The following is a 15,152-nucleotide window of genomic DNA, read 5'->3' as shown; positions in this document are numbered from 1 at the left end:
TTTGAAGGAGCAGCAATCAGGACCCGTGAGCTTCAGGTCCTTCCACGTGGGTCCCTTCAGCCTGACGTGGTATCCACTCCATCTGAAGAGCAGCAGTGACTCAAGAACCCCACCTGAGGAAAACCGCAGACCAAAGAGTGCACGCCACCTCCTGGCTGAGGCGGAGATCCTGGCGGGGCCATCTTGTGGGGACAGCCAGGGGAGTGGGGTGGGGTGTGGAAGTCAGGGCAGGGGCCCAGCAGCGTGGGATCCCCAAGCGGAAAACCGGAACTGGTCACCAACAGCCGGCTCTCTACCTTCAGAGAAGCTTTCTTACCAAATTGGGAAAGTCTTTAGCTGAATGTGTCAAATGTCCTATGTTTTCCATTTCCTCAGCAGCTCTTGTTAAAAAACAAAATTCAGCAGAGTAAATTTGAATACCTAATTGACTTTATTAAATGATTCATGAATCAGGCAGCATCCCATCTAGCAAGTAGAGGGGAGGTCTGCTGAGCTAAACAAGAGAAAGGTTTTTAAAAGCAGGGAGAGGGGCGGGGGCGCCTGGGCGGCTCAGTCGGTGAAGCCTCCGACTTCAGCTCAGGTCATGATCTCACAGTCTGTGGGTTCAAGCCCCGCGTCAGGCTCTGTGCTGACAGCTGAGCCTGCTTCTGTTTCTGTGTCTCCCTTTCTCTCTGCCCCTACCCCACTCATGCTCTGTCTCTCTCTCTCTCTCTCTCAAAAATAATAAACATTAAAAAAAACTTTTTTAAAAGCAGGGAGAAGGGCATAAATAAAAGAAGAATGGATTTTACTAGCAAGGAATGCATTGTTTGGGCAAGGTTGCCCTCCGAAGGGGAACAGAAGGGGTCAACTAGTAAATTCGCTGGTACTGACCAGGAAATTCATGTTGTCTGGTTAAAGGTTACGTGCTGTGCAATTGAAACTGCAGTTATTTTGGGTATCCAGTCTCAGTGTACCGACTGGGGGCCTTCCCCTAAGTGACACCATTTTGGGCCTTTGGTTTTGTTTGTAACGCTCTGTAGAACGGAGCGATGCTCTAAGTAACTAAATCATCTCTGGGCTGGGTGTTCTTCAGCAGATGAATCCGAACTGGGCATCCTTATCCTCACACTCACTTTAGAAACTTTCCCATTTGTATTCCTCTTGTCTAATGGGAATGGAAATCATCTCCAGCCGTGATGCAGCCTGTCGCTTGGGAAGGTCAGACAGTGCAAGGCGCCTCCTGACGCCTAGCCTCTCCCTTCTTCCTCCTTTGTTTGACGTCTGAGCAGTGGAGGAGGTGAGCAAGATTGGAGGCTTTGCCACCGGCTCCTTTCCACCCACTGCATTTCAGTGTTGCTATGGCAACTGGTAGGCCGTAGAAGCACCGCCAGATATTGTTTCCTTCTTCAACGGAGAACAATCCACCGTTGCCACCTCAGTGACATGTGTGCACGGGAAGGGCAAGGGTTTGGGGACCAGAGGGGAGAATGGTTGGTGCACGGTTGGTGCATTTAGGCCTCGAGTGGACACAGTTACACACAAGGCCATTTCAGGTAGTGGGGATTATGGGAGCAGGCCGAGCGGTGGAGTGCGTGGGCCTCGAGGCAGGAGGAGCCCTGCGAAGCAATTTGACTGAGGTGTCTACACTGGTGGGCTGGGCGGGTGCCTGTCCTGCTGGGGGGCCTGGCCAGCACTCTCCATTTGTCTTCTGCTGCCAGCCGCCATCACGGGCCTCAAAGCAAGGCGCTCGGAGGGTGGGCCAGGCAACAGGTCTGTGTCTGGAAAACTTAAGTGAAAACGTCACGAACTGTTGGGACAGTTTATAGAAGAATGCAACAGGGTAGATCAGATCCTGCCCTGAGGACAGAGAGACAGGCGTAGGTCTGCTCCTGCTCTGCTCTCTACCCCTGAGGGCCCTTAGAAGAGTTCCGTACCTCCCCAGTCTCCCCAGTCCTTGTCCAAAAAGAAAACGAGTCCTACTCTGTGGCGGTGCTGTGAGAATTATAATGTGTATAAGACGCATCTGCTGTGACCAGCCTGTACGTAAGAGGTGCTCATTAACGTTAACTACCAATTAATAACTGAAAGACAGTTCAGACCTGGACATATCTGGTGTTTCCCAGCATCAGAAGCAACTGGAAACTTTTTAAAATACTCACCTAAGCCAGGTTTACTAGGCTAGAGTTTGCAAAAATAAGACCAAGAAGTCTATATATTTTTTTAGACTTTCCTAAGTAATTCTGATGCAACCAAGTGTATAATCTGGGATAGGAAATTTGCTTATTGGGTTGAGAGAGAAGAGTAGAAATGGTTCTGGATTTCTCCCCACCGCCTTCTTTCCACTCCTCCCAACGCTTACCTTGCTACCTTTCTTCTACTTCTAAACTCCAAAGCTTTGGGGTAGAATTATCTGAGTTTGGAAGCAGGGATGTTTGAGAAAGTGGTTGAAAATAAATTAATCAGAAAAGCAAGAAAAAATCAAAGTTTTCCTCACCCCTGAAAGAAGTTGAAAAGAATCTATGGAAAGGTGTATGCAGTCCCTAGATGACATCTGGACCGTCTTGGCTACCTACTGTGTTACAAAGATGACATTTAAGGTACAATATGTGTAAGCCCTAAATAGGGGTGTAGTGTGTGTCCAGCTCAAGTTTTTTCTGCACCCCACAGGAACGTGGCTGAAGAGTGGTCTGGGCCTCGTGCACCAGGAAGGTAGCCAGCGGACGTGGACGTACATTGCCCCTCAGCTGGGGTACTGGGTGGCAGCCATGTCTCCTCCCAACCCAGGTAACACGAAGCCAGCACCTGCGATGATGGGCATTGAGTTCTTTGAGGGTTCAGGCTAAGTATGCTTTGGAAAATTACTTCAGCAGCGAGACCTCATCTTACTCAAAAATGGTAGAAAGGGGCGCCTGGCCAGCTCAATGGGTAGAGCATGTGACTCTTGATCTGAGGGCCATGAGTTCGAGCCCCACGTTGGGTGTAGAGATTACTTAAAAAAAAAATGGTTAAAAGTCTGAAAATCAAATGATGAAACTAAGGTATTGTGTGGGGGTGGGGGAGTTCTGGTTGCGACTCTCCCGTCTAGGATAACAATAATGCACAGAACATACTCCTGTCTTGTATCTGTTTTGCTCAGACAGCTGCCATAGGGAATTCCTAATCTAAAGCCCATGGGGGCGGTTTAGATCTCCTCCCTAATTCCTGAAACAGCTGTGGCCTGTTGTAAGAGAACATGTGGGGAAGGGCACTCCTTAGACAGGCTAACACAGTCACCACTGGAGCTTTCTTGGGGCAAAAAGCTTGTTTTGGCCTTTCCTGAAGGTTCAGAAACAAACCAGTTTGCTTTGTGTCTAAAACAATAATCATCTCTACTTAGGATACGTGAATTAACTCATACTTTTTAAAGCATGACTTAAAAAAAAGTTTTAACCTATATGCCCTAATTTATCCCAAGGAACATTCTAGAATTGTTTCTTAAAATAGTCATCTTCAGAGAATTCTTTCCAGTCATGGCTTCTGTCACTCAAAATGCCTTTAGAATCTGTATTACTGGGACTGCCTTCATTAGTGAAACGTTTTCATTGGTGGCAAATCTTTATGCTCCAAGGGTCCCTTTGATTCTTGTTAGACGCTTCTAAAAGTCATGCACATCCTAGTCTGGTGAGTAAAGTAGGTAATTGAGCCAGGTCAGAAATATGCTATGATTAAAAGCTGTCTCTCATCATGAAGGCAGTTCCAAAATGGGAGTCCAAGATATTTTAGCAGTGGAATTGTCACTGGAATGACACTCACATTCCCATAGTAGCGGATTTGATGGAGGTGCTGAGAAATTGGCCCCAGACTGAGAAAATGTTGATTTCCCATTTCACAAAGGGAATTCTGTGTTTCCCTTTGTGATAGCGTTCTTGTAGCAATATAGGCACGAACCAGGTACAAAAATGCCCCCGGCTCCAAATCACAAATATCTAGAATATGAGTAAGAGTAAAGAAGGAAAGAAAAGAAATTCCTGAAGTACCCAAGTAGAGGCCATAAAGCCCATGCATTACAGTTAACTTTCATTTTAGATATATTTCGGGGGCACATGGGTGGCTCAGTCGGTTGAGCACCGACTTGGCTCAGGTCATGATCTCACGGTTCGTGGGCTCAAGCCCCACGTCAGGTTCTGTGCTGACAGCTCAGAGCCTGGAGCCTGCTTCAGATTCTGTGTCTCCCTCTCTCTTTGTCCCTCCCCCTCTCGCATTCTGTCTCTGTCAAAAATTAATAAACATTACAAAAAATTTAGATATCTTTCAGACAACTGTGATTCTCAGTTTGCCCATCATGCCACAGATTAATAAATGCTTTGTAAAGAGGGGAGAAAGAACGGCTTGGTATAGGTCTGCCAACCCTTCCGAGCAGTGAAGGAAGAGACAAAAATCTATAAAGAGCATATATGACAGAGCCCTGATGGCATTTAATGTACAGACACATATATTAGTAACCTCACAGCCATCCCCTTTATTAAAACAAATTACAAAGATGCTGTGCCTTCATGAGCCCAAAACCAACAAGAAAATAGTTAGGGTTTTTTCTTTCATTCTCCAGTTAAGAAGGAAATTGAGTACAGCTGTAAATTTTATAGAGTGTTCCATTGGCAGAAGTTAAGATAATAACATTTTAAGTACTTAAAGGACAGAACTTGAATTATTTGGAAATGATTTTTATGTGTACCCCGGATTTTTGGTGATTCCTGCCAAGGCATTGCGTAGGTCCATGGGGGTTGTCTCTGGGTAAAAAAAAAAAAAAAAATGGTTTCTCTGAATGATGAATGGAGTATACAGTTGTCAATTGTTTTTCCAACTTTGGGGCATATTAACTCCACACTCCCCCACTGAAGTGAATTATATTTGGCAGAGAATGGTGTTAGCTTTTTCAGCTTAAGTCATGTCACAATTTTCAAAAATTAGTAAACCTCTTTGGGTTTATCTAGCTCTTAAGTGGTCTGCTTCCAAAGATTTTTGAAGAAATCTGTCCCTTAAGATATTGAGAATCAGTAAGTAAATGGGTACCTGTGGTATGTAGTAATTATAACCATGCTAATCTGACATAACATAAAACCACACCCCTTCCTTCGATGCTTGGACACCAGTATGTCCCCAAATGTTATAAATAGGGGAGATTTTTGTTGTTGCTGTCGATCTGTTGTCAGTGCATTAAGATAGATTCTTATTAGTATTGAACATAAACTTTGCCTTGGGATTCTTAACATTGAAATATTAAAGAAATTATATTAATTTCTTTAAATTAAAAAGAAAATATATTTATCTCTGATACTTTGTAAATTCTGAAGGAGGTCTGTGGCCACATACGGTTAGCAATTTTGAAGAGGCATTGTAGAGGAAGACTTTATTTTTACAAATGGAAGGCGTTTTAGAAACACTTGAAAGACCATAATAAGCTGTGGACTTTTTTTTTATAGCTGATTTTATATCATATTTTTAACTGTTCATTTAAGCAAAGGGCTCTCCACATAGTAATAATTATCCAGGGAAAGTGAGAATAAAATCTTGTGGGTTTTTTTTTTCTCCTGCAGTATAAAATCCCCAGATATTCAAGCCATCTCTCGTCTAAGAGTCTCTCTCATTATGTTATCATGCATCCATTTTCTTGTATTAAAAGATCATGTATTTAGAATGCTGAACCTGCTGCAAGTGCAGCTCTTTTCTGGGCTAAGGAGGGACCCTTAGCACCACATGGAGTTTTGGGTGTTCACGCTGCTCCCGGCCACAGCTGCTCCGGTGACAGTGACGGTCGTGGTAATCCCTTGTCATTGAGAGAAATTACAGTGATCTGTAAGCACATCATCCAAAGGGTGTTTGCCTCTGGCCCCTGCTCCGCACCCCAGCCAGGAAGAGGAAGAACATACGCTCTCAGCTAATTATCCCTCTTATCCCTTCAAGGTTTTCTGCAATCTAAAATGCCCTTTTCTGACCTTCTAGGTCCCGTTGCCACACAGGACATTACCACGTATCACACGGTGTTTCTTTTGGCCATTTTAGGAGGGATGGCTTTCATACTTTTGGTTCTGCTGTGTCTCCTTTTATATTATTGCAGGTAAAGTTTTACCTTTTTGGCAATATCTTTTTTAATTTGGAATTTCTTGTGCAGGCATTGATATTGAGGTCTTTTTTTTTTCTTTTTCTGAATCAAGGTCCTTTTTTTCTCATGAAAAAAATCTCTAAGAACTAAAACATTTGTCCTTAAAGTTGCAAACAAATGAACAGGATGTGGGGGGCATGCTGTTTATGAGGTTGCTCACAAGGGGAGTTCTTATTTCTTTCTTTTTTTTAAGTTTGACGGTTGTCATGATTCGTTCAGAATATTCCTAAACACTGATTAAGAGACGATATTCTCAAGGACAAAGCAGAACTAAAATTCTTTATTTTGATGCCTCGTCTTTTCGGTTTGTGAGAATGTTTGCTGTCGACTCTTGGGTAACCGCTTTTGAACGAATAACTCGGCTGTACGTCTAAAACCCTGAAGGTGAAATCTGCAGATTGCGCTGCTCTGAATCAAAATAAGGCTGCGGGTGTGGGGTGAGAAGGCTTCTGGCTGCTGAGTAGTTGTTTTGTTTCTTCCTGTGGAAATTGAGAATTAGGATCTTGCTTGGAACCTTCTACCACTATGAGAATCTTTAACCGTTGGGTTTGGATTTTTATCTTTGATCGCAGGCGGAAATGCTTGAAACCTCGTCAGCACCACAGAAAACTCCAACTTCCAACGGCCCTCGAGAGCTCCAAAAGAGATCAGTCAACTTCCATGTCTCACATCAACTTGCTGTTTTCACGTCGGGAGTCAGAATTCCCCGGCCCGCTCTCTGTCACCGGCCACGGCCGCCCGGACGCCCCTGGGCCGAAGGAGCTGATGAGCGGGGTCCATTTAGAAATGATGTCTTCCAACGGAGAAGCAGACATGCACACCCCCATGCTAAAGCTTTCCTACAGCACCTCGCAAGAGTTCAGCTCGCGGGAGGAACTTCTCTCCCACAAGGAAGAGGACAAAAGCCAAATCTCCTTCGATAACCTGACACCAAGTGGGACATTGGGAAAAGAGTATCGTAAGTCCGTGGAGATTTTCCCCTTAAAGTCCAGGAAACCTGTGGAAAGAGAAGGCCGTGAGTCCCCTGGCAACAGTGAGTACAGGAGGAGCTACAATGCCATGCTCTCGCAGCCCCTGTTTGAAAAGCAAGACAGAGACGGCCAGGCCTCCGCTAACCATATTTCCACGGGAAGCAAACTCACCATTCAGGAACACATGTACCCCACGCCTTCATCTCCCGAAAAGGAACAGCTGCTGGACCGCAGGCCTACTGAGTGTATGATGTCCCGGTCAGTGGACCACCTGGAGAGACCCACGTCCTTTCCGCGGCCCGGCCAGTTGATCTGCTGTAGTTCCGTTGACCAGGTCAACGACAGCGTTTACAGAAAGGTATTACCTGCCTTGGTCATCCCCGCGCACTATATGAAACTCCCGGGGGACCACTCCTATGTGGGCCAGCCCCTGGTCGTTCCAGCCGACCAGCAGCTGGAGATCGAAAGACTGCAGGCTGAGCTCTCCAGCCCTCACGCGGGGATCTTCCCGCACCCCTCCTCCCAGATCCAAGCGCAGCCTCTGTCCTGCCAGGCCATCTCCCAGCAGCACTTGCAGGATGCAGGCGCCCGGGAGTGGACCCCGCAAGGCGCGTCCATGTCAGAGTCCCTCTCCATCCCAGCCTCCCTGAACGATGCGGCCTTGGCTCAGATGAACAGCGAGGTCCAGCTCCTGACCGAGAAGGCTCTGATGGAACTTGGGGGTGGGAAGCCGCTCCCACACCCCCGGGCGTGGTTCGTCTCCCTGGACGGCAGGTCCAATGCGCACGTTAGACATTCCTACATTGATCTCCAAAGAGCCGGAAGGAACGGAAGCAATGATGCCAGTTTGGATTCTGGCGTGGATATGAATGAACCAAAATCTGCCCGGAAGGGAAGAGGAGACCCCTTGTCCCTCGCACAGAACCACCCGGCCGTCCAGGAGCATCCGCAGAAAGAGCCGCGGGCCGCGGACAGCACCTCCTACACGCAGCTCGTGTACCTGGACGACATGGACCAAAGCGGCAGCGAGTGCGGCACCACCGTCTGTACCCCCGACGACAGTGCCCTGCGCTGCTTGTTGGATGGCTCCGGCCGGAGAAGCGGCGGCCAGCTGCCCAGCCTGCAGGAGGAGACGACAAAACGAACTTCGGACGTCCCCCCGGAGCCGCTAGCCAGCCCGGAGCAGAGGAGATCGGCCCAGGAGGACGACGAAGAGGAAGACGAGGAGGACCAAGGAGAGGACAAGAAGAGCCCCTGGCAGAAGCGGGAAGAGAGACCCCTGATGGCGTTTAACATGAAGTGAGCTGTCACAGCGCCACCCGTCGGCGGAACATAATAAAAATTGCCAAAAATTCTTTTCTTAGGGAAGCGTTTACTTGTTCGTGGAGGAGGTGGAGCAGCGGCAGCCGTGGAAGCGGACTTAAGCTGCATCACGGTTCACTGTGTACATGTTAGAACGGAATTAAAGTTACCGGATGATGTTCGTGGACGCCTCACCGCCAGGGAGATGGCTGAACAGGAGTGTCTGAATGTGGCTCCTGCGTCTGGGACGCGCCTCCCCCCCCCCCCCCCACCCCCATCCCCATCCCCATCCCAGGACACTGAGAAACCACGAGTGATGTCGCTCAGCTCTGCTGATAACCTCAGTTCTCCCTCAGATTCTAGGAACAGATGAGACTCTTTTCACATTGCTTGAATCCATTTTATCACGATAATGCTCCTGTGACGTTATTATTGGGAAATTAGCGTAGCACTTAGTGTCTCGAGGTATGCGTTATCTCAAAGGAAAGCTATGCACCGCTGCTTCGTGCTCTTGGTTTGCTTAGGTGTTTTTGCTTTGGTTAGCTTTCGTTTCGGGTTTGCTTTAGAAAACACACACACACACACACACACACACACACACACACACACAACTTGGTTGTGAAAGATTTTATTTGTTGGTTTTCATCTGTTCTGCTTCTCGACGGTTTATTTCAGTGTCTCTTTTCGCGAACTCCTGAGTGTCATCTCTTAAACAAGCCTTTTAATGAAATCGTACTGAAGTTTTTTATCAGCTGAGAGCCCTTCAATTCTGGTCCCATTAACTCCAAGTGCCTTTTTTACAGTGACAACAGCAGTCCCCTCACCTTTTCTTCTTGTTGTTGTTTTGTTTTTTTCCTTAACTCCTTTCATTGAACTGCCTGGATTTTATAAAGTTATTAAATGATACCCCTTTTCTTTAAGCTGCACGCTGCCAAATGCCCGTTTCTGCTCCGAATTCTCATTTCAACGCAGTGTTCTCTCTAGTGCCCATGTGTGACGTGAATTCTGTTGAGCTAAGGTAGACTAGAGGACACTTTAGAGATCCCCTGCCCTCCTCCGTCCCTTTGGCCACTAGCCACCATTATGGTTTCATTGGCTGTTTGTATATACGGTTATGTATTAACTCGGGAATCCTATGGGGTGACCTTGCTCACCAGACACAGAGTATGGACTGAGCAAGTGAATGTGACTATTACAGAAATCGTATGTACTATCCAAAAGTGCCAGAATGACTCTTCTGTGCATTCTCCTTAAAGAGCTGCTTGGTTATCCAAAAATGAAAATTCAAAATAAATGCTGAAGAAAAACAAAACAAACTATCTTGTGGTCCTTTTCATTCACTCTGAGCCACTATTTGTTTCGGAGTCGCTATTACGAATTTGCTCTTTGTTCCTCGGCAGTCTGGTATGCTGGTTGTTGGACTTCTGTTCAAAGACTCCAGAGTAGACACCTAGGAATTTACATCGAGGTTAAATCCCACCTTGTGTTTATTTAGTTTATTCAAGAACACAAGGCGACATTCTGTTGTGTTTCAGATAGGGAGAAATGTCTGCACATTACAAAAAACTCGTGTGTTCTTTGATGTTCAGCATTGATCCACTTGGAATCGCTACAAAAAGTTTCCTTAAAATGACTAGAACCATCCCAGCTGCGTGAAACTATTAGTCACAATCAGTAATGGAGACATCAGAGCAGAGCGGAGCAGAGAACACAGTAAGCTAGCTATGTATTCAGTAACAGCTTCATTACAAAATCTTATTTGTGAATTCCATGTGGACAGAGAACCAATTAAGTTGATTTTTATCACTTTAATTCTCAAATGTTGATACATTTTGCTTTTCAAGGGGAAAAAAAAGTTGAAATCCCCTGAAGCGTTGGGGCATTTAAATGGATGGGAGTCTGGGGCACCTAGGTGGCTCAGTTGGTTAAGCACCAGACTGTCGATTTCGGCTCAGGTCCTGCTCTCCGGATTTGTGAGATCACACCGCACATCGGGCTCTGGGCTGATAGCGCGGTGCCTGCTTGAGATTCTCTCTCCACCCCTCTGCCTCTTAAATAGATAAACTTAAGTAATAATAAAATAATAATAAATACATAAATGGGAGTCTGTGGTTTCACAATGAGGGACTGTTACGTTGACGGTAAACATTCTCACCAGTAGGTGGCAGGTGAGCCCATGCAGACTTCACTAATAAAGGCCAGTTGTCAATTGCCTCCCAAAGGAAAAGTAAGTGGCTCTCCAAGAAATACCCCAGGGCAGACATAGATGACTGGGAGACTCTCGGCCCTCTCCAGCCCTGCCGAAGGTTGCTGCCAATGCAATCGTCTTTTTAAAGCATCAGTTTCCAGAAAAGCCTCATTTACCATGCGTATCACCTGTGAAAAGTAGGTAACACGTTTGGAGGGAGAGGGGCTTTTCTGCCGCTTTATTAGGCAGGACATACCTGGGTTGGCCCTGGTTATGGAAAGTATGCAGCAGCCAGCAGTGGTCACATTATGTGCCTAGGAGGACAAGGCAGTGAGTGGGTTTGCCAGAAGAAAACTGGTTCTGCCAGAGGTGACTCTTAACTCGTTTTACCCTTGTCTGAAAAGAGGCTCAGAGGATAATGTTTTTTGCTCAGGGCACCCGTACTGATTACCAGACTGGAACTGTCTAGACAGAGCACAGTGACTATGGATTTAAACATTTCATTTATGTTCTTTCTAGCCTGGTAAGAGTAATAAAACACATCTCATTATTAGGAACCAATTGTATTGTCTGAAGAACTAAAGCCATCAAAGGCACCTTGCTTATGCCACCTAGTGGTGAGCTTTCATCTGCCTGTTGAGGAGACCAGACAGACCGCTGTCCAGGGCCAGCTCTGGGAACGTGGCGTGGGTGTGTGTCCACAGGAATGGCTCGGACACTGGTTCTGCCCTCCAGACAAGGTGAGGAGATGGGGACGGACGTTTGTTGAGTCTCTATGATAGAAACCATATCAGAAACAATCGTGCATTCAGTTCTCAAAATCTTGGGAGGAAGTGATGTTCCTTCTTTGTTTTACCTCTAAATTGAGGCTTGGGGGTTAAGTAAGTGAGGCCACTCAGCTAGAATCAGTGGGATGCTGCTTAAACAACCAGCCCTCTGGAAATGAATGCGTTTAAAGTCATAAGTGTTTCTGATAAAGGATGTATGGGACACAACTTGCACATCGTAATAAAATACGTAATTGTAAATTCTGTTTGACACTTGATAGCCACAGAACGCTTTTGTTGATTTTTGTCATAGCCAGCCTGTTGCAGTTGACAAAAGGGTATAGTTCTGACGTGAACATCTGTTGATTTTTTTTTTTTTTACATTAATGATTAACATGAAACAAAGGAGGAAGACACATGTCAGACACATGTCAGGACTTCACTCGATCACTTCATCGATCACCGAGTGACTTCTTTGCTGAAGCACATAATAGTGTTTGACTACTGGGAAGGTATTCCCTCAATTTTCTGTGCTATTCTCAACGTAATGGTTCCAGACATGGTACCATTTTAAGTTTAATCTGCATTATTAATATCTCCCCCTGTCTTTCTTTAAATCTAGACAGTCAGCAAGTCAACCCTCTCTTGGGAACATTTGCCAGTTCCCATGGTGTAAATGCTCCCACGTGGCCAATTTCAAACAATAGAGTGACATCACCACTCTCAGGACTTGGGAAGGGGTACACAGTAGCAGAGTTACATTTCCACCAAAAAGGTACAATACAGGGAAATGACCCCAAGAGCATCGTCACATATACAGTTGATCCTCATCATTTGGGGATTCCATATTTGCAAATCTGCCCGCTTGCTAAAACTTATTTGTAACCCTGAAATCAATCCTCATATGCTCTTGTGGTCATTCACAGACACGCAGAGCAATGAGAAGCATGAGAATACATGTAGCAGATAAGTGTTGTTCAGGCATTAGTCAGAGGGCTGTTGGCTGGGAGTTCAATGTTAATGTGTCAACAACGTGTATTAAAGAAGATGTCTTTGAACGGAAACACCCATGAAGGTGATGTTTTGATCGGCTGATGAAAACGTGACCAGACGCTTTCAGGAACGTAACCCTGTATTTCCCCTGACTACAGTGGTTCTGACACAGGACTCACAAAATCTGAGTTCAAGGCAACTTTACAGAACATGACTACCACCGATAACAGGAATGGACTGCAGTAAATAATCAGGACACGATGCACTTTAAGTAATTAGTACCTTTTTCTTTATTTTTAATTAAATTATGTATATATTTTATTTTCTTAATTAAATTATTTGTAAACTTGAATATGCTTTTTAAGAATGGCTCTAACAACTGACTCGCAAAACTCCTGACATTTCGAGGCACCTCTCAAAGGTCTGCCTGATGCCATCACCTGGTCCCTAGCTTTTTGAAGTTCATCTGGAAACCTCTACTTAGGACAAAAGAAAATCTAGGTGCAATTGCTTTCCAGGCTCTGGTCTAACTTAGTGCAACATGGGTAGTGTTTGCTGGAAAAAGGACCACATTCCTTCTGGGGCAGATCTGGCTGCAGGGCTTGGGAGGAATTTATGAAAGAGCATGCCCTACCCCATGCAAGGGAATATGCAACACCACTTAAGTAACAGACCCGGTGCCTCAGAACTTTATTTCGTGTAAGCTAGCACAGATAAATGCTAGAACAGTGAGGCAGAACACCCAGAAAATAGACCAGAATCAAAAAGGAAATAGACCATAAAACCTAAAAATAACCGGCCGAACAAGTGTGATAAACTGTGTAAGATTTCTTGCGGTTAGCCTCTTTTGCTTTTATTTTTTTATTTTTTATTATTATTATTTTTTAAATGTTTATTTGTTTTTGAGAGAAAGAGAGAGAGCACAAGCAGGGGAGGGGCAGAGAGAGAGGGAGAGTGAAGAGCCTGACACGGGGCTTAATCTCATGACCGTGAGATCGTGACCTGAGCTGAAATCAAGAGTCACACTTGACCCAGTGAGCCACCCAGGCACCCGGGATTAGTGGAGTTTATTTTGTTAAAAAGTTTTTTTAACCTTTATTTATTTTGAGAGAGAGCACGCACAAGTGGGGGAGGAGGAGAGAGAGAGAGAGGGGGAGACATAGAGTCCGAAGCAGGCTCCAGGCTCCGAGCTGTCAGCACAGAGCCCGACGTGGGGCTCGAACCCAAAGACTGTGAGATCGTGACCTGAGCTGAAGTCGGATACTTAACCGACTGAGCCACCCAGGCACCTGTTTATCCTTTTATAAATTTTGTTCTTGCTGACCTCTGTATTGGGGGGACATGGGGATTAAAAATGAGCATAGCTATAGATAGGACTTGTGATGAGTTTTCAACTATTTTGAAATTGCATTTTTTTTGTTTTAGTTTTTTTTTGAGGTATAACTGACATAGAACATTATACCCGTTGCACAGCATGATTCAATATCTGTATATATTGTGAAATGATCACAACATTAATCGAGTTCACATCCATCACCACACACAGTTACGGGATACTTTTTCTTGTGATGAGAAGTTTTAAAATCTACTCTCTCGGCAACTTTCAGATATGCTGTACCGTATTAACTGCGGTCACCATGCTGGTATTACATCCCCAGGACTTAATTTTCAACTGGACGTTTGTGCATCTTCCATGATTTCTTGTTGGCTATTTTGACACTATAATTAAAGCAAGTCGCAGTGATGTTTTGGGACTTTTATGACAACACTTGACATCCTGGAAGACCTGTCCAAGGGAACTTGATGGTTTTCAGGATCCATGGAAAAGGAGAAGGAACGGTTGACGTAGCAGATGTGGGAGAGATTCAGCAGAGCTCTTTAGGTAAAGTAATCGCAGCCTCTTCTTTTCCCCCCTGAAAACTGTATTTTCAAAGCTGTGGATATAAACACCAAAACCCATGGTAGATGTTTTTGTCATTCTTAACAGAGATTGCGAGCCCGTTGGTGCTGGTGTTCTGGCACCTGAGAACTGGCTAATAATTCCTGTAAGACCTTTTACCCTCCTGCAGGATGAACGGGAAGGAGCGCACGGGAGGACGTGGAACATGAGAGAGCCTTGATGACCTCACGCGGGAGGAAATGGGAGCCAACCGTGATGAGATGACCACTCCACACCGTGAGTGACCACATGGGGCGTCTTAGTTGCTGTGACAAAAACACATAGGTTGGTAACCGGAAGTCTGAGATCAGGGCCCCAACAGGGTCACGTGAGGGCCCTTGGAGGGAGCTCTGTGAGGTCTGTTATAAGGGCACCAATCCCATTCGGGAGGGCTGTCCTCTCATGACCCAGCCAACTCCCAAGGCTCTACCTCCTGGTGCCATTACCTTGGGCGTTAGGATTCCAACACGTGAATTTGGGGGAGGACACAAACATTCAGGCCAGAGCATGGGACAGGGTGCCATCTCCTGACTCCTGGTCCCTGTGTGCACCCCTCTCATCAGGCCCCCTCTTGATCCCCTGCTCTTTCTGGCCAGCTCTTCTGCACTCTGCCATCTGTTCACCTTCTGTGTATGATGAATATTTAATCATCAGAGTAGAAGGCATTGTCAGCCATGCTAATCATTAAAACTTTAGGGCTGGGGGCACTTGGGTGGCTCAGTCGTTTGAGCATCCGACTTCGGCTCGGGTCATGGTCTCACGGTCCGTGAGTTTGAGCCCCGTGCCGGGCTCTGTGCTGACAGCTCAGAGCCTGGAGCCTGCTTCAGATTCTGTCTCCCTTTCTCTCTGCTCCTCCCCACTTGCGCTCTGT

General features: G+C 45.8%; 1 protein-coding gene across 5 annotated transcripts in view; it reads left to right on the top strand.

Annotated features, from left to right (window-relative positions):
* FAM171A1 (family with sequence similarity 171 member A1) overlaps positions 1 to 15,152 on the top strand; it is a 158,895-nt gene that overhangs the window by 123,814 nt on the left and 19,929 nt on the right. Inside the window, exons 6-9 of one of the 5 annotated variants that reach the window (XM_053225335.1) lie at positions 2,650 to 2,766; positions 5,962 to 6,076; positions 6,694 to 14,224; positions 14,412 to 14,518. In XM_053225335.1, the coding sequence (XP_053081310.1) occupies positions 2,650 to 2,766; positions 5,962 to 6,076; positions 6,694 to 8,395 (1,934 nt within the window). In that variant the 3' untranslated portion in view covers positions 8,396 to 14,224; positions 14,412 to 14,518. Of the gene's footprint in view, positions 1 to 2,649; positions 2,767 to 5,961; positions 6,077 to 6,693; positions 14,519 to 15,152 lie in introns of those variants that run through there. The other 4 variants (XM_053225334.1, XM_053225337.1, XM_027073507.2 and 1 more) reach the window with 4 other exon arrangements.

This window comes from Acinonyx jubatus, chromosome B4, assembly GCF_027475565.1.
Source record: "Acinonyx jubatus isolate Ajub_Pintada_27869175 chromosome B4, VMU_Ajub_asm_v1.0, whole genome shotgun sequence".
NCBI classification, from domain to species: Eukaryota; Metazoa; Chordata; class Mammalia; order Carnivora; family Felidae; genus Acinonyx; species Acinonyx jubatus.
The sequence above is the reverse complement of the archived record's forward strand: the minus strand, read 5'-3'. Positions and strand labels throughout refer to the sequence as shown.